The sequence below is a fragment of the Pezoporus wallicus genome, unplaced genomic scaffold, assembly GCF_028554395.1.
Source record: "Pezoporus wallicus isolate ANWC-B61680 ecotype Strahan unplaced genomic scaffold, APGP_CSIRO_Pwel_v1 scaffold_7107, whole genome shotgun sequence".
In the NCBI taxonomy this organism is placed as follows: Eukaryota; Metazoa; Chordata; class Aves; order Psittaciformes; family Psittacidae; genus Pezoporus; species Pezoporus wallicus.
Genome location: NW_026642114.1, coordinates 4,572,204 through 4,598,579, shown reverse-complemented (window position 1 = coordinate 4,598,579; position 26,376 = coordinate 4,572,204). Strand labels below are relative to the sequence as shown.

Below are 26,376 nucleotides of genomic sequence, written 5' to 3'. Positions count from 1 at the left end.
GGTTATTGACAACATTTTTTCTTTTATTGTCAGTTTGACAGTTTCAGTGTGACTACTTGAATACTAGAGCTATTAGGCTTACATGTACCTAGCACACATTATGTTCTTAACATGGCTTTAAAAAGTGGAAGGGTAAAGTTGTCTTGAAAACAAAGGTTTATAGGAGTAAAGAGCCACAGTGCAATCAACGGTTTAATCAAACAACTACATTATATATATATATAATATTTAAAGAACATAAATATTCAATAAATTCACTACAACATGAAAATAAACGCTTCACATTCTCCCACACTTTTTAAAGAACTGGGGACAAAGTGACAAACACCTCCTAGACAGACTGCTTAGTTTCACAAACATCTCTCTTGCTTAAGGGACTGAACATTACCTTAGCTATCACAATGGGAAGGTATGCTGCAACTAATCTAGAAGATTCCCCATATATTTTAAAGCATTTATAATGACTGCTCCCACCCCTCCAGATTATATTTAGTGGACATGCACTACTAGTCTACACAATGCAACATTTCACCAGAAATTCATGAACAATGTAGTTCCTTAAAAACTGCCCCCTCTGCTGGGGCCTGAAAACTTCTATTTCCTGTCACAAAAAAAAAAAAAGTCTTTCCAGTAAGAAAAAAAGTTACTCAAAGGAGTATGTGCAGTTTTCACATTGGGATACAGCTGATATGAAGCAGCAGTCAGAATGGATGCATATTTACAAGTGCTAGGCTTGAAAGACACAAGCCATGGAAGGGTACTTCCTTCTTTACATACCACATGCCAAAACTGGTCTTAATTACAGGCAAGAAGAAGGAGCAATACCATATGGTTTAAAATACATTACTTCTTGCCTATCATAGCAATTTTTCTTGCTTCTAGCTTCAGGTGCAAACGGGTGCAAGATTCATCAGCAAGTCTTAGAGCAAAGGAAATTCACAGTAACATATTTTCCCTTAAAATGGAATGCTAATGGATAAAGTGACCCCAATTAAGTGGCAGCAAGGTCCAGAGGGAGGTAAGAGGAATTTAACATGCTAATGAACAGTAGCTACTGGACTTCACGCAACAGCCTACTGCCAAGTTTTAAAACTTGAACCTAAATTTAAGACACTTAAATGGTAAACTTTGTCAAGTACTAAAATTGTCTTCCAAAGTGCTAAACCACATTTGTTAAGCTATGGTAAAAAAAGTAAAAGAAAACAAACCTCAAGCAGCTTATGTCCTCCCTGCTCAAAACTGAAGGCAGGATAAGCTCCCAGCTGGGGTGGTGGGGTGGCACAAATTCCATAATGCAACATCAAAATGCTTTGCTTTATGTCCATGTGCTGGAATTTGGGGCATTTGCTTTTAAAAAAAACCCAGACTTTTCAGAACAGTTCTTTACAGAACATTCTAATACCTTCACAATAAAAATCTTACTACAGGGAACATAGTAGGGCTGTAAAACTTCCAGATTTTCTTCAATTAGGCTTGTGAGGACACTACAACATAGATCACATGGGAAGCTGCAGTGTGCATCAAGACTGGCATGTTCTACATGGGAAAGTTACGGGTTTGGCTTGTTTAGGGTTTTTTTTTTTTGATTGGCTTGCTTTTTAATGGATATTTCAATCTCATGAATCACCTTGCACTGAAGTATTAGGCCCAGTAAACAGCAAGGTTTTAAAGTGTCAGTTTTCTCACTACATCTCTGTTCACAAGAAAATGATTAATTGGATTACTTCTAGCTGGAAGACTATCAGAAATCCTTTACCAATCTTTTATATGGATAACCATTAGCAAAGTACAACATTTAACACATTCCTTTGTATATGTTACTATTGAATAGACTTACTTAGCCATCCAATGCTCAGTACTTCACAGAGGCTACTATAACTGTGTCAAATGTATTAGAAATCCAGATTTACCTGGACAAAATAAGACATTCCAAACTGGAACACTCATTCAGTTATCATGCATTAGGAACAAAAAAGCATGTCAAACACTGGAATGCACTGGAGAAGGTCATTTAGTCTCCTAGGGAAAAAACAAAAGCCCAAAACAAAGACTAAATTAAATACAACCCAGAATACTGTCTAATCATATTAATAAGTATACTGAGAGCCTGAAGGCATCACGTGTATTGTCCATGAATGTAATGGTGGTGCTTTCTTTTAATATTAAAGAAGTCATAGCTATAAAAAGAGTTAGTCCCATCTCAGTTTTCCAGCACAGCTTATTTATGTTCCTTTGTTGGTGCATAGTACAGTTCCATGGGTTTGTTCACTTTCCAGTACTTCTCACTGACCAGTTCCAAGGAAAAGGACCCATTTAATACCTAGAAGAGAACACCAAAACAGAAATGAACTGTCTGATGGTTTGCAAGGCTATAGAAACAGACTATTTAAAGTGGGGGATTGTGCCAGCTTAAGGGAGTCACCAATAATGTGGCACAAGTTATTAGCTAAACACCAGGTGTTAAAAAGCAGCAATGCAAACTGTTGTGAACTCTTGCTGATCTCACTAAAACAGCACCCAAGAACATTTTTGTAAAGTGAATATAGTTGTAAATAAACTTCAGTTTTTCTCTTTCCTCTCTCTGCAAACAGGGGACTAGTAGATCGTATTTAGACAAAAGCAGAGATGCTTCTGGTGTAAGGGACATCCTCTAGTCATGTTTGAAATAGACTCTTAATGCAAAGCATCTGCTTATCTCTGACTGGTTACTTGGGACATGGAGAAGGCAGACATATTTAATCATTTTTTTGCTTTGGTCGTCACCAGCAAGTGCTCCAGCCACACTGCCCAAGTCACAGAAGGCAAAGGCAGGGACTGGGAGAATGAAGAACTGCCTACTGTAGGAGAAGATCAGGTCTGAGATTGTCTAAGGAGCTTAAAAGTACACATGTCTATGGGACCTTATGAAATGCATGTGTGAGTCCTGAGGGAACTGGTGGATGAAGTTGCCAGGTCATTTTTCCCTTATATTTGAGAAGTCATTGCAGTCTGGTAAAGATCCCACTGAATGGAAAAGGGCAAACATAACACCCGTTTTTAAAAGGGGAGAAAAGTAAGACCCAGGGAGCTACAAACCAGTCAGTCTCATCTCAGTGCCTGGCAAAATCATGGAGCAGTTCCTCCTGGAAATTGTCCTAAGGCACATGGAAAATGAGGAGGTAATTGTTGACAGCCCACATGGCTTTACCAAGGGCAAATCATGTCTGACAAATTTGGTGTCCTTTTATGACAGGGTGACAGCATTGGTGGATAAGGGAAGAGGAACTGACATCATCTGCTTGGACTTGTGCAATAATTGACACTGTCCCACGCAATGTCCTTGTCTCTAAAATGGAGAGGCATGGATTTGATGGATGGACAACTCAGTGGATAAGGAATTGGCTGGATGGTCACACTCAAGAGTTGCAGTTGCACTCAAAGGTCTCTGGGTGGAGACAAGTGACAAGTGGCATTCCTCAGGGGTTGGTATTGTGACTGGCACTGTTTAACATCTTTGTTGGCGACATGGACAGTGGGGTTGAGTGCGCCCTCAGCAAGTTTGCTGATGACACCAGACTGGTGCAGTCAACATGCTGGAAGAATAGGGATGCCATCCAGAAAACCAACCCTGTGCTTAGCTGCATCAAAAGCAGTGTGACCAGCAGGTCAAGGGAAGTGATGCTCCCCTTCTATTCCACTCTTGTGAGACCCCACCTGCAGTACTGTGTTCAGCTCTGCGCCCCCCAACATAAAAAGGATGTGTGCTTGAGTGAATCCAGAGGAGGGCCACAAAGATGCTCAGAGGACTGGATCACCTTTCCTATGGAGACAGACTGATGGAGTTGTTCAGCCTGGAGAAGTGAAGGCTCCAGGGAGACCTTACAGCAGCCTTCCAAGTACCTATAGGGGACCTACAAGTCTGAAGGACTTTTTATAAGAACAACTAGTTAAAGACATGGGGTAATAGCTTAAAACTGAAAAAGTAGATTTAGATCAGGTATTAGGAAGAAGTTCTTTTTTGTGAGGGTGGTGAAGCACTGGAACAGGTTGCCCAGAGAAACTGTGGCTGCCCCATCCTTGGAAATGTTCAACACTAGGTTGGATGGGGCCTTGAGCAACCAGGGGAGTTAGAACTAGATGATCTTTAAGGCCCCTTCCAATCCAAACCATTCTATGGTACAATTTTATGATTAATCATATGACTTACTTTATTCAGATAAATGCCCAGGCTCAGAGATCAATCTAATTGAGATAATGCCTTGTATCTACATTCTGAAGTCAGCAACTGACAAGAGTGGTTCTTCCCTGAGCATACTCAGCTGTTTCATAGTGGAACTGTGGAAGCCTACATGAAAGTGGAGAAATGCCACCTTAAAATAGATGCCTTCTAGTGCTAGAGCTATCTGCTCTTGAAACAAGATTCTCAGATGAAGTAATATTTTTTCTCTTAAATTTTAACTCTAAAATAATAGCATAAGTCAGCTTGTAGTTGCTGTCATCACTGCATTTTCCAAAAGTAATTTATATACCTCCTTTTCTACTACCAAAGTTTTTGCTGTACACTTTTTCTTAAAAAAGCAATGTATCTGTGTCTCTAATAAACAATCTGCTGCTATGAATTTTACCCCTAAGCCAAGTGCAGAAAAGTCCAGCTGAGTGGATTTTAATGAGATCTATATCAAAGATATACTGATGCTCAGTGTTACTCTTAGACACAAGTTCTACTCACAGTGAACTGCCCATTGGCAGTAGCAATGTAAATGGTATACTGCTTCTCACTGGCTGTGTCAAGGTTCATCTGGTTTGATTCTCCTTTGCTACGAAGCTCCTCCAAAGCCAATCTTACTGCTAGGTACTTGGACAAGTGATCAACAGTGGCATTGCCTGAGGTCTTGATGTATCTGTCACAACAACCACAAAGATAATCAGACATTTGAGTTGCAGGTATGGGAACAAGACAGCTGGAACACCCCCAGATATTAAGCATCAAGTGTGAAAGGCCTTTAAAGACAGTTTACAAATAAGAATTATAATTGCTTTCACCCCTGACTTGCAAGCAGCTTACCAAATTAAATTGCTCCTAAGTGCCCTTGCATCTTTTTGACACTTCTCCCACAGACCCTCCTGCTCTTTTGTAGAGAAGACAACACTGTCCTGTCATCTGCTCAAAATGAAAAACCTTGTAACAGGTTCTCAAGGGGTTTTGAGAACTACTCACAGCTGCTGAAATCTCATCATAAATACAGTCTGAAGTGTCTGGACAGAAAGCCATGAAAGTGCCAGAGCTATACATGAGACACTCGCTGTGTTAAAGTTACTTATTGTCTCACAATCTGCTCTCACTTCAAGTCTTTCTTCAAGAATTAAAGACTGACACAAATGCTGTAGAGGCCTCTCCCAGAAGCTTGGCTTTTTTTGTGCCTTTCAGCACAACCCCAAGAATTCCCTTGCAATTCCAAACCAAAAAGAAAAGCTGGCTGAGGCTTATAATACATTTAAAGACACTACAGAGATATGTTTCATCATGACAGGACGCCAGGAAGGGACCTGAGGAAAATATGAGACTGCTCATTGCTGTGATACAAAATTTGCAGTCTGTGCTTGGACTAGATCATGAAAAAAAAATGCCAGGAAAAGCTTCCAGCCTACAAAACCACAAATCCTGCTGACACAAAGCTGCTCTGAAAACTGCTGACATGGATAGTTTGTTTATTCCCAAAGAATCTTAGAATAAGTAGAAAGGGGTTGCTACCATCATCCTAGTACCTACTGTGAATTGCAACACTAGAAACTCTTAAAAACATCTTTATTTGCAAACAAAGGCTTAAACCAGATTGTTACTGTATTTTTGATAATCATTGAGCAGTACCATCTACCTGACTTGAAACAGAGAGGAAGAGTGCACATAGTTAAACAGCATTTGGTATGACCAAAAGTAAATAAGATTTTTAAAAGCCCCAAGAAGTGATAGAAAACAAAACCACCAGAAAATAGCAGCATTCATGAAGAGGAATAGAAGACATTTACCTTGTCTGTGCACTGTCATCATTCTCCATGAGGGTCGGATGAGGCCTGAAGACTAATTCAATTTCACTAGCACCATCCATTACAGGGTCTATTGCCACAGTTGTGTTGTTATTGTCCAGTTCTAGCCCAGAATCATCCGATGTTTTGGTTCTCTTATTACTAGGCCCAGCTTCCTGATTGCTGTGTGTTGAGGCATTGCTACAATGTGAACTGTCACCGTTATCTTCTGCACCACTACCATTCTCAATCTGTTGTTTCTTGCCCCTCTGCAACCTAATCAGAAATAGGTAGAAATAAACACTAAGCCAATACAGCGTATGCACAAGCTTCTACAAAGTTTAAACAAAAAAATAAATCCATTCTTACTAAAAAAAAAAAAAAAAATCCCAAACTCATAGACAAGATTATAGATTTTTTTGTATCCCTCAAAAATCTTTTAGACATGTTATAGGCATGGGTTTAGACATGTTTTAAGGTAATTTTTAACTTCATATGGTTATTTTTATTTTTTGGTCAATTTCAGACCCTTATTTTCATCTAAATATGAATCCGTATGTGATTAAAAACACAAATGACACCATGCTTCACCACAACATCTGGGGCCTCCTTCACAGCTGGCTCTCTTAGATTTAAATACACACCCAGAATTTCACTACTGTGCGAAAAACACTTATTCCAGCCTTGTGAATTAAGTCAGAACTAAAACATAAGTTCTGGTGTTATGTGCACTTATTTGTATGTAATGATAATATGTTGGAACAGGATTAATTGCATTACAGTTTATTATCTAAAACACAATAGCCATAATTTGGTAAAGCTAAAATGAAATCTGTCTACATCAGGCTGCCACAGAAGTTGCAGAGAGTGATACAAAGGTTTCTATCAGTAGATAAAACATTACAAACTATTTTGGCAGACTTCGAGGAGAGAAATCTCAAGCTATACAGGGAGTGAGGGCAGACTGTATTTTTAGTGTTAAGGTAAACAAGGCTACACATGGACAAATCACATGGATTGCATACCTGTTCATAGCTTGAATCTTTAATCCTTCCTCAATGCTGTGACTTAAAGCTTGCTGGTTATTGTGCTTGCTGATTCTTGCTAGCACTCTCTCCTGATGAGCTTCATATTCATCTCGGCTTGGATAAATTTTACTGATGAGAGCATCAAAATTGGGATCTGGTCTCAATGACCTCTTTGAAACTAGCTTTTTACGACATGTGGGACATTCTTTGTTGCTGGACATGAACAAGAAGGAAGAAAACAATACTAACTCTCCAGCAAGAACAAGTCTGTTCTGACACTGCAGTTCATAGTCAAAGTGCTCATTAACACTGAATATTTATAGTCAATCTGGAATAGGGCTTCTATCTTTTGACAGATCAGGTAGTTACAAAAAAATATTGAAACAAAAACCCCAAAAACCCCAAACACATCTCCATGCTTCTTGGGGGGTTTGTTTGTTTTGTTTTTAAAGTATGTTTAAACAAACTGTATTTAAGAGTTCAAAAGTTCCACTCTGCAAACCAGTTCTTCCCTTAACCCTGTGACTGGATTTTCACCTAGAAAAAATGCATGCCTAGTGGAAATTATATTAAGGCATAGTCTTTCTAGCACTTACAGGACAAAAGAAAGATTAAGGAACCTGTTCTGTAGTTCAAGCACTAACTACTGTGAAAACTAAGAGAGTCTTCTCCTTCCTAACATTTTGTTCCCATTTAACTAAAATGCTAGGTTCACACAATGTTTTTTTCCTGTTAAAGGGAGAGGCCTGAATAGCTGAAACATTGGCATCATTACTTTCTTGTTTCTCTGTAATATATTTTTGCTCATTACTCATCAGAATTTACAGAGGCACAGTAAATTAAGTGCGAACACAAGTAATTGCCATTATCAAGAATAGATGCATCATTGAGTCAGTTACTGTTGGTTACCTCAGAATTCCACTGCTTTTGGGGAAATGTGAACTTGTAACTGAAGAATACTTTTACTTTATCATAAGTTGTTTCAGTACTGAAGTTTGGAAGCAGGAACACAGTTGAAAGGACACATGATTTGCAATTTATTATTAGGAAAAGGAAGAAGAAGGGAAATGGGACTCATTTTTGAAAGAAATGTGTATTTTTTTGTTTTGCTATTACTGGATCTTAAAAAAAAAGAAAAAGAGAAAAGAAAAAAGATAAAAGAGGTTTTTAACTCCTTGCAAGAAAGTTATAGGATGATTTTTCACATGAGGAAACAAACAGATCTGGTCTGCCACAGATAGCTGAACACACAAGAATGAAAATGGAAGGTGTGCTACACATTCAGAAGCTTGCAGGGCACAGGCACATAACCGTTCCACATCAACACCCAGGACTTGATGGATTTCCTTGATCACATTTTCATCTAAAGTGAAATCCCTTTTCTTGTAATAATATTTACATACCCACTCCTGAGGGCTGTAATGATACAGTCAGCACAGAAGCGATGCAAACATTCTTTTGTTGTCATGGTGTTTTTTAACATATCCAAGCAGATGGGACACATCAGTTCACTGTGCAGGCTCCTGGGTGACACAACTATTTCCAAGCCATCAGTGATTGCTTCCTAACATAAAATAAAGTTCTTTAATGGAATTTAGTAGCTTTTTCAGAAAGATTGCATGTTTTCCTATTTCTTTAAAGAGAAATACAGTAAAAAAAGAAAAAAAAAAAAAAGACATGCACAACCACATCATGCATGCACACACATGCTGCTAAAGAAAGGAAAAGAAACTCCAACAACTTTGTTTTTGGTTGCTTGGTTGGTTTTAATATCACAAGAGAGGTTTTGTTTTGGAAGGATTTTGTTTTTAAATATGGTATAATTTAGAATAGGCAGTTAACACTCCTAAAGGACAATCTTACACATCAAGCTTCAAGTTCTAAAAAGTATCTTACAAAGCCCCGCCATAAAGGCCAGTTCTTTAGCACATATTACCTGAGGTGTTCTTTGTAACTCATACAAACTGAGCTCCCACGTCTTGCTTAAAGGTTGCGTCCCATTCGTCTGCACGGCTTGAGACATGGCTGGGAAGAAAGAGAGAAATAAGTTGCACACTCCCGTACACTTGGCTAAAGGAGCCAGCTCTCCTGAGCAGGCCTCTCTGGCAAGTGCAGAGTCACAGGAGTCTGTGCCAACAAAGCAGAAACACAGGAGGAGCCCTTGTTCATCCAAGTACCAGGCTCCACTTTGTTACAGATGGCTAACCCTGTGCTCTGTACCACTCCAGAAAAATTAGAGGGAGTCAGTCAGCCATGAACGCTTTGCAAAAAAATCAATTAAGGCAGTTAAACAAAAGTGACACAGAACTGAAGGCCGTAAAATTTGGCTGTGTGATGTGAAAGCTGCAAATGCCACCTGATGTGGAAAACATTCATAAAACATCCACTTACAAATGTGCATGTGGGTCAAACAGGGTCTACTTCCTAACCAAGTGGAAGGTCATGATTATACACAGCAAACTAGCTACACATGTTCACTGGAAGCATGCTATAATGCTTTTCTTTTTCCTCCTGAAAATACATCATCAGGGGTTTCCAATCAGAATTTTAGAGAATTCTAAAAGTCATGTAAAACCTAGCCACTGGGTAATTTTAATCAAGAGCTCCAATTTTACTGCACAGTCCTGCTGGGCTTCAGTTGATGTGTACCTGATTCTCAATGACCTGGGAAGGTGGGGGAGGATGGGGGTGGTGAGAAGTTTTTAAGTTTCAGAAACCCAAATCATACACACATTATCAGGTTTTTTTTGTATCATTTTTTGTATCAGTAGTGGTAGACAGATACTTCTGGTTATTTCTATCTGCACTCAACAGACAACTGATAGACTCCACAACCACTGCTGCAGAATTTGCTCACAGGGAAAGGGGAGGGGACAGTCATCTCCATCTTTCCCTTGAGGCAGGAAAACTTACCCCACACTGTGTGGTATGTTTAAAGAATAAACGTAACCATGTAAGAAGCAAGACTGTAGCTGCAGACATTTCTACTAGGTGGAAAAATCAGAGCGCTTTCTCCCTTTTTACAAGGTTTTTTTGTTGTTGTTGTTTGGTTGTTGTTTTTTTTTTTAATTAACCTAGGTTTGTATTTTGAGACCATCCAAATCAGCAGCCACATGCAGAATCTACTGGCATCTGCCAGGTACATTATAATCCCCTTTCCAATTCATCAAGTTCTATAGGAAAAGCGTCAAACTCTCTGGAGAACAAGGTTGCTTTATAAGCTTTACTTAATTGTTGAGGGAAAAGCAATAGAAACAGTGCAGCAAAGATTATTATATCTACTTTTACCCAGGCACAGAAACTACGGTTTTCTCACCTTATGAAAAAAGGAGAGGGTAAAGAAGAAAGAACAGCCTGACAAAGTAGCCAAGTCCACTACTGTGTCTAATAAGCAATCAGGGTCTGAAGACGTGTCAAAAGAAATAATTAGGAGATGACAGACTGTCAACTCCAATTTTTACTATATAAATACTGTGCCCTAAAAATGCAGTTTACTTGCCACAAGAAACATATTCCTCTGTGTGGATCAGAAAAGTAGAGATCTCAACTCCCCATTAAAAGTGACAAGCCATCATGACCCACCTGCAGACTGTCAGCTCCCAGTCTGGCCAAGCATTGGGCTGTCCTGTCAGGATTGATGGCATTTTATTTAAATTATTCAGAGGTATGAATTTAATTACGGTATTAAGTGACAAATCTCAGTAAAGAAACAGCACTGAAAAGCATACTAATGGCAAATAAAGGAAACAGTATTTCTGTGTTCTAATTTCCACTATTATTTAAGGTAATTCCAGGCATATAGGAAGTGAAATCCTCCAGGATAAAGATTTTTATTATGCGTTGTTGACAGTCAATTGTTGTAACAGAGGCCCAACATTATTATTCTGTGTCCACACTGGATACTGCTCTTCAGTGTTTTAAAAGCTGACACATTTAATTAACTATCATTCCAACTACTAAAAGAAATTTGTGAAGCTGCTGATCATTCACACCTTTCCCAAAATCTGCTGAAACACATAGTCAAGACTGCAGCAAAGACAACTAAGTCCCACTAAATCCAACCCGCATTAACAGAAAAGCCTGCTCCAAATATTATGTAGCTCTACCACAGTAAAGAGCTCACCTAAGCAGCCCCATAGTAAAGAGATCATCACATGCACAAGTAACTTCTTGCCTAAACTTGCAGGCCTACACTTGCTCACAGAGAAAAGCAGCTCTCCAGGTGCCAGACTGTCAGCAAACCTATCAATCTGGAGAACAAGTGTATTAACACTACCATTTATATTGCAACTTTGCCTACAAGCTTGAGGCTACACTGCAGAACACATGGTATAAGTGTCATGATAAATAATTGATCAACTTTATTCTACAGGCTTCTAATCTGAGATGCCAAGTCCTTCATTCTCACCCTAAGGTCTGCAGTAATACCACTTTAAATTTTTTAAGGAGGAAAACCCTGGTCTGAAAGCTGGACAGATTCACACAATCCCCTTCATCACTAGTAAACACTTCCTCTGCCTCTGGTATGTCCAAAGTCAAAATCTGAGCACCAGTGGAAACATGGTCAATTCAAACATGCTGATCAGATCTTTTCCATTTCCTAAACAAAGATGACCAGATCGCTTCTTCACAAGTCACACATGCTAGCATTAGAAACAGTGTGAAGTCAGGTACCACCTGTGAGCCTTTTCTCATCATTAGGTTTTCGAAAAATCTTCTAACGCACACCACAACTTTTTAATTCGCATCAGTTTTTATCTTTATGACTTGTATATACCCTCTGGATATAAGAGGAGAGCAACCAGCCACACAACAGGCTGATATAAGGGGGAGAAGCTACATTCCTGTAGGCAGATCAAACATCTTCCTCTCAGAGTCATTAAGGAGTCCTAGTTGTTGTGATTTATGATATAGCCAGAGGACAGTATTCTAAGGAAACCTGCAATCCTTCAGACTGACTCAGTCTTCAAGGCACAGTAAAACTCTTAAGGACAAACTTAATAATTATAGAGTGCACACATCTGTCACTATCAAAGCAAGAGCTGACTGATATAACCAAAAGAATATATTACAGATCTGAGAGCCAGAAACACTATGAATCTCTTCAGGTTTGATTCCTTGTCACTCCCCAGTTCCAAACAGCATCTAAAAAAAAGGGAAGCAAGCTAACATTCAGTATTTAGTCATAAAACTTGCCTAGTTGTTTAGTGTTATTTATAGAAGAAAACTAGAAGATGAGACAGGGAGACTGCTAAAGATTATCAGAACATGTAAATTTTTATTTCTTTGTACCCAGAATATTTTCGAGTTCTCCACATTGCCAGAATATCAAAACCAAAGTAAAACAAAACTCACCTGTACTGCTTTCAAGGAGCTTCAGAAACTTTTGATCAATATTATATATAAACAAACTTTATCTACAAGTGGAATAGCCCCCTAACTAGAGCTGGGAGATGAGCCCGCCAGCTTCAGTGAAAAGCACCATATAACTTCATTTGAAAATCTTGCTATTTAATTTGCATTTCCTTGTAAAACAGGCTTATGCAATCTTGCTCCTTTTGCTCATCCATCTGCAGACTATTTTGTAAAACAAATTTGAAGACAAGTAGCTGAGGTTTAAAAATGTAACAAAACAGACCTTGTTCCTGAAGCACTGGAAAAGGGAGACAGTTACAGAAGAAAATAACAGTATGAAAGACCCCACCAGAAAAGCCGCTCTGATCTGCCTACTGACTGGGGAATTTATGCCAACAAGTCCTTCCAATGCATTTAAAAAAACCCTCCAGCAGAGCAACATCTGCACTTGTCACACCACATCCACTTTACAAACTCTTATACTGGAATACACTTGATTAATTGCTCAAATACAGTCATGAGTCACAGCAGGCTGGGCATTTGGGTGTACCATTCCTGAAACTGGCCAGTAAATACAAATTCCAGCTGGCAAGAAGTACACTTCAGACCACTCAGAGCTGCAGACAGGCTGGCTGCTCTGGCTACAAGGCAGCCAAAGGAGGAGCTCAGCAGCAGCATGTCACTGCTCCTGCTCTTCCCTACTTTACCATTTCAGAGGTTTAAACCACCCTGAAATTCATCGACGTATAATCACTCAGACTTATTTGCCATTTGTGAAATTTTGAGATTTCCTGAGCTCTAGCTTAGAACTTAACCTTGATGGTGGTCCTTCTTTAACCAGGGAGCCAGGACTTTCTACCAGATGCCATCAGAGACCACTCACAACCTGAATTATCCTCCAAAACACTTTGCAGTGCCTATTTTAGCCCAGGCAAAGGCTAAAGAGCAACTGTATGTGTGGTTGTGTTAGCACACCTTGAGATCAAAGAAATGGTGGAATGGCACCAAGCGGCTGGAAGAGATAACCGTAACTATACCACACAGGCACAAGTTCACCCCCCACAGTGGGATAGGGAAGAGAACTGGAAAAAAGCTAAAACGTGTAGGTTGAGTTAAGAACAGTTTAAAAATTAAGGTATAATACCATACTAATACTCCTAATAATAATAATAATGAAAAGGGAAATAACAAAGAGAGAAATAAAATAAAAAAACCCAATAAATAGTATGATAGCCAACACCATTGCTCACCACCTTCTAACCAGGGCCTAGCTCATCCCCAAGAAGCAATCAGCCCGTTCCAGGTAACTCCCCCCAGTTTATATACTGGGCGTGACGTGCTGTGGTATGGAATAACCCTTTGGCTAGTTTGGGTCAGGTGTCCTGTCTCTGCTTCTTCCCAGCTTCCCATGTCCCTCCTCCCTGGCAGAGCATGAGAGACTGAAAAGTCCTTGATTGTGGTAAGCATTACTTAGCAACAACTAAAACATCAGTGTGTTATCAGCATTGTTCTCAGAATAAATCCAAAACACAGCACTGAACCAGCTACTAGGAAGAAAACTAACTCTGTCCCAGCCAAAAACAGGACACTGCTGTTGAGCTCAAAACAGTGTACTGATCTCTGATACTTTCATGAAAAAAAAAACAACAAACCAAACAAAAAAAAAAAAAAAAACAAAACACAAAAAAACCCCGACACCAAAACCCACAAAATAAAAGAAAAAACAACCAACCAACCAAACAAAACCCAAACCACCACAAAAACAAAAGAACCCCACAACCAGACACACACACAAAAAAAACCCAAAAACACCTCAGGATAAAAATTGCACTAGGTTCTTTTAAAAAAAAATTTTTTTTACACAGTATTAAATCCTTAGAAATCAAATTATCTTTATTCCAAGTTTTAAAAGATAAATATTTAGACTTAAACCAGGAAGAGTTTGACCTCTATTTGCCATGCCAAGTTCAACACCACCTTCAACCATTACTTCCCCCCCCACACCCCAAAAGGGATTAGTTCTTTAAATAGGTATCATAGTGCAGTTACTTGGAAACGTAACAGGATTAGAGTTTTACATTTTACTCTCTGATACCTTAACTAGTACTAAGGACAAATTGCATGTTTTGACAAAGTATTCAATTCAATCATTCAATTTATTCAATTAAAGCATTCTAAAATATAACATCTTGCTGCTTTTACTTTCTTGCTAAGAACATGATTTGAAAATAACTCAAACATTTCTGGATAGACATTATTTGAAAGAATTTATCTTCACTGCAGTTCACTGGCAGCTCAGACTGTACTCCAGTACTAGTTGTTCTAGATTACAACTGGATGTAAAGCAATCTAGTGCTTTTAGTATTCACTCTTTTCTGAAGCTTTTTTCATCTCTGGATCTCAAAATCCCTGGGAGACAGCTGAATCAGGTTCTGGCCTGGAGCTCATTTTGTTCCCAGCTCTGAAATTAACTGCTCAATGATTCTGAACAAGTATGTCACTGCATTTGTCTGTGCCTCCCCATCCTCTTCTGCTTGTTCACTCATACTGCCACCTCTCCTCAAATTGTCTCTCAGCAAGTTTATGTTGCACTCACGGTAATTATATACTGATCTCAAAAGGGGATAAACTTGAGAGAGGAATGTCTTACTGAAGTGTTTTTAGTTCATTCAGCTATCAGTTCTTGTCTTCCCAATATCAAGTTCAATGTCACAACATCCCTTACTGGGAAGGTTTTAACTTCTTTGTATTTGTAAATTGAATTCAGTATTCTACTAGCCATGTGTAAAGTCATCTTCTCTTGACACAATCAGTTAACAGCAATGTTAACAACAAAGTCAAGCTCATTAATTCATGTTCAGAGTTGTAATCAAAACACAGAGCCTCTGTAGTGCAGCTCACCTCCAACATGCAAGGTTCAAGTTGTCAGCCTTACAGCTATCAAGAGATAAGATGTGATTTGGTATCCATCATAATCTCTTACAGTCATTAAAGCCCCATTTAAAATCTTTAGGAGATTGTGCTGTGGACTCATAGCATGAGCCACACATAAAGCAACATAACATAAGCTGCTAAGAACAAAATGAGAAAGCATTTGCCATTACTAAAGACATATGGACAGACAGAATAAAATCCCAAGTGTCAGCCAGCAAAATTCATAGGGGAAACTAATTCTATACTGACAGCATAAAGCCACAGCAAACAAATCACTAATAAGAGGTCACTTCAGAGAAGCTGCAGGATGTCCACTCTTGGAGACAGTCACACTCAACTAGATGTGGTCATGAACAACCTGCTACGATTGACCCTGCTTTTATCAGGAAATTGTATGAAATGATCTCTGGAGATCTCTTTCAACCTAACTATATGGTTATCTCACTATCAGGGACATTTATACTTGGTTTTGCCATATAGAAAGTGACACAGCCAAGAAAAAAAACAGCAACATCAGCCAATAAAGCACTGCCATAATAGAAAGCTGAAGAAACTTGAACAGGACCCTTTCATACTCCACACACTTTTTACAATCTATGTGGCTGAACATTATATGGAGATTGTCCTTAAACACAAAATAAACATCAGAAGGATTCTGGGGTATTACAATGACCACTAGCTTTATGTAAAGTAGAATGGATTTGTTTGAACTGTTTGAAAACAGCAACAAGGGAATTCAACTCCCTAGTCCGTTTTAAAAAATAACCTGCAAGCCTATTTAAGGTGGGAGTTTCCTCCATAAATACATGATATAATCATAGGATCACAGAATAGTTAGGGTTGGAAAGGACCTTGAGATTATCTAGTTCCAACCCCTAAAGCCATTTAAGAAAAAGAACACTTTCTTTAAGTATCTTCTGAGAACTTGTGGAATCAGCAGTGAAAGCCCCAACTAGGTATTTTTGTTTAAATTGGAAAACTAACAAATAAGCCCCAAAACACCATACAAATGTTTTCTGTATGTACATTTAAACTGACCAACAGCAAGCAAAACTGCCTTGTGTTTTGAGCAGCTACTGAAAATCAGGCCTCTTGAGAACTGAAGGTAACTGCCCAAATGTAACACTCGTAGCTGTTAGAATAGAGCTGTAAGTGGTGACAGACTGGTAGTCAGTCTGCAAAGTTATGAACATCTCATACAGATTACAAGATGAATGTTAGCAAGAGAATAGTTCCAGCTACCATCACAGAACACCTAAAAGTATATTCATGGGCTAATTTCAAAATTACCAAGCACTTTATCAGTTAATAGAATCATAGAATAGTTAGGGTTGGAAAAGACCTTAAGATCATCTAGTTCCAAACCCCCTGCCATGGGCAGGGACACCTCACACTAAACCATCTCACCCAAGGCTTCGTCCAACATGGCCTTGAACACTGCCAGGGATGAAGCATTCACAACCTCTCTGGGCAACCCATTCCAGTGCCTCACCACCCTAACAGGAAAGAATTTCCTTCTTATATCCAACCTAAACTTCCCCTGTTTAAGTTTTGACCCGTTACCCCTTGTCCTGTCACTACAGTCCCTAATGAAGAGTCCCTCCCCAGCATCCCTATAGGCCCCCTTCAGATACTGGAAGGCTGCTATGAGGACTCCACGCAGCCTTCTCCAGGCTGAACAGCCCCAACTTCCTCAGCCTGTCTTCATACGGGAGGTGCTCCAGTCCCCTGATCATCCTCGTGGCCCTCCTCTGGACTTGTTCCAACAGTTCCATGTCCTTTTATGCTGAGGACACCAGAACTGTACACAATACTCCAGGTGAGGTCTCACAAGATACTCTATATAACACTCTACAGTAATGCGAGTTCCTTTGGAAACAATCTACTATGTTTAAAAATGAGTGGTTAGCAATGCTTACGCAAAGCCAGTGTTTAAAATATTTCCGCACACATTAACTAGAAGCACAATCAAAGTCGATTAAATGACTATTAAAAGATTCCAAATTAATGTAGGCAATAAAGCTGAAACTTCAAGTAGCAATTACGTGCTTCAGAAGTCAAATCTGATAACAAACAACAAGTATTTAGACCATTCTTTCCATCCTTGTAATACATGCAACAGACACATCCTTGGACTGTATTTATGGCATAGAACCACTGAACTAGAGAAAAAAAAAAAAGAAAAACAACAAAAAAACCCCAAACCCAAACACCCAAGACCACACAAACCCCAACATTAAAAACAAAACAAAACAAACACACACACACCCTCCCCCCCCCCCCCCCCCCCAAAAAAAAAAAAACAAAAAACCCAAAACAAAAAGCCAAAACCAGAAACCAACACACCAGGAGGGAGAAGAGACATAGCTACAGCTTGTTACATGCTCCATGAAAGAGATGAAAGGAGCACACCAGCAACACCAGCGCAACAGTGTTGCTGGGAAATAAGGAAAGAATCAGATTTTTGTCAGGGCATCGTCCTGAGCTGGGCTTTGCCAGTGCGCATTTAAAATCATCTGCATCATTACAACCCTACCTAGCACATTCACTCCCCCCCCCAAAATCCTTACAAATGCCAGCACAGTCCTTCCCAAATACCACAAGGAAAAACAGTATTACCCCTATGTTCTCCTGCAACCACCCAAAGTTTCCAGCACATTGCAGGAAGCCTCTGCTCTTCCACCTCTCTCCAAACATACTGCAAGAGTTAAGAAAATGTCAACCTACAGAAAAATTCCCATCTACCTTCACTGCAGATTCAACTGCTGCCCTTACACACTTCACTGGACAATTGAATGATGGTACAAAAACCACATTTATGATTGCTTGAAGGCTAACATTAAAACCTGTACCTTAGGAAAGCTATTAGGCATGAGACATGCAGTTAAGTATCCTCTCTCCTTTTTTCTCAGGTCCATTTTAAGGGGTTGTGTACTTCGTTCTTAAAGAGGAAACTTGGAAACCCGGTTGTGAGCTAAACAAAATAAACAGAAACCAAGTCTGAATAAAAATGTATGAAAATAAAGAACAGCTGGTACCATCCTGAGGCTATACATGACTGTAAATAATAATGTATATTAATGCATGCAATCTGACTGCAGTGAATATCATGGTGAATTTTTAAATGTGATGAAGCGATTTAAAGCAGGTCTACCCTTTCACTACTTTAAGTCATTCCAGTTTCAGTTACTCTTGAAGGATATGGGTAATGCACACTAAGAAATAGGCATGATGTGATAAACATCCTGACAATCTCATTTTAACAATGTTTGCATTGGTTCCTTGTCATACTATTTTCCTACTTTATTTACAGAATTAAATGAAGAGATTAACAGTCAAATGTTTTAATCAATTAAATCAGCATAGCCTCACTACGGCTGAGAAAACAATTTTGCTAGAACCAGAAAACTAACATTAAAATGAAGCACTTTCAGATGGGTACATCCAACTCCCACGGTATGTTAGATAACTGATCAGCTGGTACAGTGAAGAAGTTACAAAAGCAATAAAGCTATTTGTACACACGAGTGCCAGATTTCCCCACACTAAAGGTTGTGCCAAGGTCTACATTTAAAATACAAATCCATCCTCTTTTGTATGAAAAAATAACATGTTCTCCTTTTCTTCATAATATTGTGTCTCCAAAATGCACACTAGGAGAAGTCGCAAGCATGTATCTCTACAGGCTGTTTGAAAGCAAAGAATCTTCATTTAAGACAGTTTGCCAGATTCTCATTTGCCACTTAAAATTGAGCTTGTATTTCTCAACATGTGAAGTTCATTCAAATCCATTATACAGGTCATCCTAGAAAGAGTCATACTTTTTCCTTTTATCCCATTACTTTCAATAACAAAGCTTTTCATCTAGAAGAGACTCGATTACATGAGATGGTACTTTATGGTAACTCAGCACTGAAGTACATAAAAATAAGGGAAGCTACATTTATTCCCAAAGCAAATATTTCAAAGCTCTGCATTTTCAGATGGCCAAACTGAGGAATACAATTTTGTCAGTCTGTAAAGAGCAGTTAGCAAAGACAGAAAACCTCATTTCTGCCCTAGAACACCAGCAGCCAGGAGGGTGTGAAAACAAGGAAAAAAAAAAAAAAATTCAAGACCACAGACTCAAAAATGTCCCAAAGCAGCCAATAAAACTGAGGAATGCAGAGAAATCTGAGGCACCGGTGCAGCTTAACAGCCTCAACAGTCAGCAACACTACAGATGGATTTCCAACATGATTGTCCCTCTCAATCACACTACTTCAGAGTTTTTAGTTTTCCATATAACTAGTCCCAAACTCACTTTTTTTTCCACAGTATGCCCCATAAACTCAATAGGCATTTTTCTTCAAAATAAAATAATCCTTCCTTGAAAACCAAGTAACAAAACCTAATGCTGTTATTATGTAACATCCATCAAGCTACTGGACAGATGACAACTGACAGACGGGAAAAAAAAGTACACTAATATTGCTGAAACACACTATCTTGCTAGCACATGGTCTTTTACAATTTCTTCACTGTATTTATTCTCCTAAGGAAGAAAGCATTTTGCCTGGTGCCTTAAGATGTGGGATCTTGCCAATAATTGCCATTCACAATTTACTGGACCTGAAATGAACTGACCCATGGAGTATGGCAGAATTTCCAATCTGGACATCAAGCTGCTCACACTGGCCTTTAGAAACATGTGTGCTATGACCTCATACAAACCATCTGCTATACATATGTACACCTATGGAAGAAGTCAATTAATCTAGTGCTAACAGAAGTGACCAAAGAGAGATATTCTTTCCACTCTGGATGGCAGGAGCATTAAAAAAAAAAAAAAATAAAAAGTATCAAATGAAACTTTTCATTATACTCAAGGTGGTTTCATTCCAGTGTTAAGAACATTCACATACTTTTGGACATGACAGCAGTACATGATTTTAAGTTGGTGCTTCTCTGTATATTTATAGCAGTGAAGCATATTAGTGTAGAAGCACTGTATGTCCATGTACATTGCTCCTATGTATCTGGTGCTCAAATTTAAATTTATTCTAATGACATTTATATTCCCTGCTAAAGGCATCAGGGGCCTTTTCATGCTACCTCCTGGATCACTCCATTAGTGTTGATAATCTCAGTCCTTAGTGCTCAGCTTCTTATTTACAGTTCTGCATCATACCCTCCCAGACATCTCCTCAGCCATGAAAATTGAATACACAAATTTACTGTCATTTCCAGGGAACTCTCTCTGTATCATGTTAGTTGCTTCCAGATAGTTCAAGAATTCACCTATCTTCCTCTCGCTGTCATACCTGCAAATGCTCAAATTCATCACATTCCAAAACCAGCCTATTCCTAAATTAAAATGCTTAGATTTCTCAGAAGGATTAAGTAGAAAACTTTTCAGGTTTTGGTACAAGAAAGCAAAACAAACAAAAAAAAAAAACAAACCACAAAAACCCAAAACCTCCCACAATCAAAAAACAAAAACCCAAACAAAAAGCATTGCCCACTGTTCTAATGCAACAGGTTGCAAAATTATTTTAATCATTAGAGCTAAAAAATGCTGGCACTTACCCTGACACACTCCCTGTATCTTGTACAAAGCAAGTACTAAAATATGATGAAACATTAATGCCTTCTGCCAAGAGTGAAAACAAAACTGTTACAAGAACAGTAGTTTTCCACTCTTGATGTGGGTCAACAGACCAGGCAAGCACTCGACCTCAAATGTGATAGACCTTCGCCAACAATTCATATAAAAAGTAAACCAGCCATTTCCAAGCTATAATCCAGCCCTCATTACCAAGCCATAATTCAGCCCTGTGAAGTAACAAAATAGGCAGCACTCTGGGGGAGTGAGCAGAATTGCAATTTTCTCTGTTAGTTGTTAAATTTTATGCAAAGGTTTTCATATTATGAAGCATGCTACCACATAGTGCGTGCTGGACTAACCCAGGTGAGCTTCAAAAATTAAGTTCCTAAGCTCTTTAGAGTTAAATCAACTCCAGACTTCACAATTAATAACCAACTGTGAAGGAGAAAAGCAAAACTGCTTTTCTAAAATCCTGCTTAAATTCATTTCAATACAGTAGGAAGGATAAAACACTTTTGGGAGCAACCAAAAGCAAAAAAAACTGGTAACTAAATACATACAAACAGGCCAGGAATTACGTTAGGATATTTTTAATAAGACTTACTCCCCCCCCCCCCCCCCCCCCCAAAATTCATTCTCTAGTAGCATGTTTATAGTGCACTGGAACTCACAGTCTGCAGTAAAAGACCACATTCACCTAGATGTGACCATATCAAAATACTCTGTGCCCTGCTGTTGCGCAGTGAACCCCCATGCCACAGAATTATCCTTCAGAACTAGTCCTTTTGTTTTTACAGTACTTTCTTACCCTCACAGCACTGCTGGCACATTTTCTAAAGCTAATCAATATCTCCCTGAAATAAGAGCGGCCAAAAGCAAGAACTGACCACTACAATCAATAAGGTTAAGTTTGACCTTTTCAATACCCCCCATTGTTTACTTTTTAATTTGCCATACATTTTATTAGAAATTTTATGAACATACTTGTACTACTATTCAAGTGATCTTTCCTACCTCCCCTACTGCTGTTACTAGCTCAGTAGCAAAGGTTAGGTCTCTAGAAAACTAGTCTACTTCCAGGTTTTACGTTGGAAATGAGGAGAAACACAGTCCTTGACTGATAACTACTGGTAGGAATCACTTCTATAGCTACAGTTACAGCAGGAAAACAAAACAAAACAAATAATCAAAAAAAACCAACCAAAGGAAACAAATCACACAGCTCTTTTTCTACCCACAGCACAACCCACTGTCAGTGGTGATAATTAAATGCACTAATTCTATTTCACCTCAAGGACTTTGCAGTTTTAATACAACTCACTCATATAAAAAACAAACCTCCTGCCAGAGGTATGTGTAGTCCCAAATATACTGTAAGTTGCGTGTACTGCCACTTTCTTATCCTTCTCTTCAGCATACAACATACTTACTATCCCTCACATTTACTAATATAAATAGGAGTATTCTAATGAATTTATATTGTTGGAGAAATTCTGAATTCAAGAAATATGCTTGGTTTTCAGTTTTTCCAGATGTATGTTAGCCACAAAAACTTCTCACCCACTTACCAGTTATCATAGAGAAGCTAGCCACAACCAATAGTAATATATTTTTTTTTAATGAGAACAAAAGATGGCTTGGTTATTAATCAACAGAAAATAAATGCCCTCCAACCCTTGAGAAATAAGAAGACAGACTCGAGTCATCTCATGATAACTGACTTAATAGCTACGATAAGTATATAGAAACAAAACTGTTAATTTGGCAACCAGACAGCTTTCATCTGAAGCTGGGTGACAGCTAAATACGATTTGTGTTTTAAGGACACTCTCTCAAATAAAACTGTACATTTTGTAAACAGTACTACAGGAGCAATATTTTTATAGCTTAAACCCAGTAATCATCCAAAATAGTTTAATGTTATCCCTGAGTGGTAAAGAGTAAAGAATGGATTAGGTTTTTAATTAGTTAGCAGAATACTACTGCTCCCAGCTGTTCATAGGAAAGCTCTATGATCCAGAAGTGGAGGGTAGGCAGACTGTGATAATTTCTAAAATATTTCTCCACTGTAACAAGTCTAAATCGCTCCATCATACCGAACACTGCTCATTCCTCAGAAAATTAAGAATTTAAGGTCAACTTTAAAGGCCAGTTATTGTCATCAATAAGCAGACCCAAGCTGAGGGTCAACAACATCCCCCCTTCCAATATTTTTCCTCTCTGTTTGCTTCACTATTAAATGGCTGATCTATTCAGGAGAAAGTAGGTGAAGGGGGAAAAAAGGAAGAAAAAAAGTGAAAGTAATCCCTCTACTCTGATACTTCTTTCATGCATGCTCTTTGAACTGGTGCTTCATTAAGACTAGATCCAGTACTCCTGTTAACAAAAATACAGCATGCAGACTTACATCTCATTTCTTGAAGTCCCTTTGCCCCCTTGCTTCCTTCCCCACCTTGCATTCTTTTTGTTAGGCAAGGGAAAGAGAAGCATTTTGAAGAAGCTGAAGAAATTCACATATCCCAACATTTACTCCACATACAAAACTTATGGTTTTCCTACAGGTGCCAACTATATTTCTATTTCATGATAATGCAGCCCTGAAAATGCCAGAAAACTTCTCTAATCACCTAAGATGCCCAACCAAGTCTTTATACTCAACATGTTACCATGCATCACTTTTAAAACACAAAGTATCATTGATAAAGAGAGACCCAAGCAATTTATTCCACTAGCGTATGCATATTATTTCAACCTAAGATATTGCAGGCAGTGTTTTTCTTGGCAGCTGTAGCAGGGCTGGTGTTTCAAAGCTCTGAAGCCAAAGCTCTAAATTTTAGCCACTGAAGAAGTTAAAAAACTCCTTCAATGAAAAATCTGTGTCTCACTATTATTACAAAGCTGAATGCAGAAAATATTGTAAATGACAATTCACAGGGTCAGTAAGGTCTAAAGATATTCTAAACTTACCTACATGCCATCACTGGAAGGGTAAGGTAACAGAGTCAGATCCAGCTGCAAAGCTTGCCACCCAACACGGAGGCTCACACCAACATCTATCCAGTGAAAAGTCCTCCCATCTCCAAGCAATCGACAAAGCTAACCCTTCAAACAAGTATATCTCTTAATGCAAAATATACTGCTTATCAATATCCACTACTTTCAAAGTAAGTGCCTCTGTCTTAGCTGACAAGTTGAATGCTAGCTCTGAGCTTGGCATGATATATTAAAAAGTCAAATTATCTCATTACAAAAGTTTTTAATGAAAACACAGATGAATACAAATGAGAGTACCTCTGCAGGGAACTCCAATGACAAATCGAGTCTTTGTCACCAAATGAATGACACATTTGATTAAAGAATTTTCCCCAAGCAAAAATAATTTTACCCACATACCAGTCACGTTTTCTCAAATGCAAGCAATTTCCTTTAATCCTTAAAAGCCTGCATGCAATGCATAGTTATTACACAGAGCTATAAGGAGCTACACTTCCAAATAAGACTGGATTAAGATTTATCCATACTGAAAATCATCTTTCTCCATTGGCTGTCCTATGGATTTTTAGGGAATAAGACATCTGATCCAATTATTCTACATAGAAGAGGGTCTGAAAAAACAAACAGCTTAACGAAAGCCCCAGGAAGAATACTACTCAGAGTGTGTATTTCATATATACGCTACGCCACGGGATGAGTCCAAAGAAGGCAAATACATGATTCTGATGTATTTGCTACCACTATAGTCAGCTACCACAGACTATAAAAGTTGGCAAGAAACAGGTGTTAAATTCGTATCGGAAGCAGTGACAGCAAGTGTGAAGGAAGAAGACACAGCTACAGTTTCTGACACAGTGCCTTTCTCCACCTGATACCCTGCTGGAAATGATGACATTTTCACAAGAGCAGCCGGGTTGCTCCCAGTACATTTATCAGCATCATGCCCCGCAAATACTGTTCAGCATGGTTATATGCATGGGCTTTAAGAAAAACAAAAGACTGGGAATACAGAGCAATAAATCATATATGACATATTTCAAAATAACGTATTTTAAGCAGGGGCAATTCGTAAAAACAACAATGGCTTGTGGCTCTGTTAATCAGCTCTCCCTTTCAAAGTAAGGCATTTGGCAATGCCTCACTCTTCGGGCTAGTGTTGCGGTATGCGGGTGTGATACGGAGCTTTGTACGCTACCTCTCCGTGTAGCTTCCAGAGTATGTGTGCACACACATTTATCTATATTCCCGCAGCACGCTGGTCCCCAGGGATACCTCAGGGCTTCAGAAGCTCCCCGCAGCTCTGCAGCAACGCCAAAGGCACCAAGCTGAAGGGAGGCAGAAAAGGTCCGGGTCTTTCCCGGGGCCCCACCGTCGGTCCCGGCAGCCCCGCACGGCGGGCGGGGGAGCAGCCTGACAGGGACTCCGGGCGGCCAGAGCCGCCTGACGCAGCGACTGCCCCGCTGGGGTCGGGTGAACCTGACCACGGCTTCTCCTCAGACAGCCCCGCAACCTGGAGAAGAGCCCCCTGCGGAATACCCCCACCCCACCATAACAGCCCCTCCTCCACCTCGCCCGCACCAGGTCGGGCACCGCTCTCCGTACCAGACACCCGTCCGAAGCACCATGCTACAGCGGGCGGCTCCGCACCCTTCCCTGCCCCACTAGGGGGAGAGACCCGGCGGTGGCGACCGCAGCCGGCCCAGCCCAGCCCAGTCCAGTCCTCGTCCGTCACCCTGAGCTCACCGCCCGCCGGGCTCCCGCCTCAGGCCGCCGACGTCGCCCTACACAACTCGCTCCCACCGCCCTCTCTCGCCAGCGGTGAGCCGCAGCTCCAGCGGCACAATATGGCGAGCGGCAGCCTCCGCAATGGAGCTCGGGAAATAGAGGGGAGTTACATATTCATGGCCGGGGCTGGGCAGGGGGAGCGCGGATGGAGCTGCCGTGACCGGGCCTCCCAGCTCCCTCCCTTTCTCCCTCCTTCCCTCTCTGCCGGGGTACGGCGCTGGAGGGGGGCTACTGTCTTCTTTCCCCGCCTTCCTCGCACCTCTGCTACGGCTGCCCGGGCCCCGGCTCCCCGCCGCCTGTCAGCGCCAGTGCCGCGCTCCTGCTCCCCTCATCGCACTTCTGGTCTCGAGCGCTGGGCGATGCGGCACCGAGCCCGGCGGGACTCCCCAAGGCCGCCCTTACTTTCCCCAGCCAGCGGCCGTCGCTCTCCCGCGTCATGGCTTCTCTCCATTAACAGCCTACAGCAGGGCTAAGCTCTCAAGCCAGCAGTGGCCCCCAGCTCCGAGCCGGCGCCACGGCCCTGGAGCGGCGCCAGCTGAAGCGGTGCTGGTTTGCGAGAGGGAGTCAGGGAGCCGCGTTCCTTGAGGCCGATCGGTGCGATCTCGTATTTTGCACTCAGCGCCTCGGGGCTGAGCCTTCCGCAGCCTGGGTGCCTGCCCCGGAGCTAGCGGGTTAGCGTGAGGTGGTGCG

The 26,376-nt window shown here is 40.2% G+C and overlaps 1 protein-coding gene across 2 annotated transcripts; it reads right to left on the bottom strand.

Annotated features, from left to right (window-relative positions):
* Nucleotides 1-1,655: 1,655 nt before the first annotated feature.
* Nucleotides 1,656-25,872, bottom strand: RNF2 (ring finger protein 2). Of its 2 annotated transcripts, none has more exons than XM_057427039.1 (7): nucleotides 25,645-25,872; nucleotides 8,968-9,056; nucleotides 8,435-8,595; nucleotides 7,029-7,244; nucleotides 6,007-6,279; nucleotides 4,709-4,880; nucleotides 1,656-2,320 (listed from the first exon to the last, which is right to left on the bottom strand). In XM_057427039.1, the coding sequence occupies exons 2-7, from the start codon at nucleotides 9,052-9,054 to the stop codon at nucleotides 2,219-2,221; spliced, it is 1,011 nt and encodes a 336-aa protein (XP_057283022.1). In that variant the 5' UTR covers nucleotides 9,055-9,056; nucleotides 25,645-25,872; the 3' UTR covers nucleotides 1,656-2,218. The 2 variants fall into 2 exon arrangements, with proteins under 2 accessions (XP_057283022.1, XP_057283023.1); XM_057427040.1 differs by lacking the exon at nucleotides 25,645-25,872 and adding an exon at nucleotides 25,097-25,126.
* Between the last annotated feature and the right edge of the window lie 504 nt (nucleotides 25,873-26,376).

Bases quoted from the DNA above. Each gene is read 5' to 3' on its own strand.
- RNF2 (XM_057427039.1), bottom strand. From the start codon at position 9,054: ATGTCTCAAGCCGTGCAGACGAATGGGACGCAACCTTTAAGCAAGACG. The intron at 7,245-8,434 runs GTATGTAAATAT...GTTCATGTCCAG, and splicing joins ATTACAGCCCTCAGGAGTGG to CAACAAAGAATGTCCCACAT. The intron at 4,881-6,006 runs GTAAATGTCTTC...TTGTTGTGACAG, and splicing joins GATGACAGTGCACAGACAAG to ATACATCAAGACCTCAGGCA.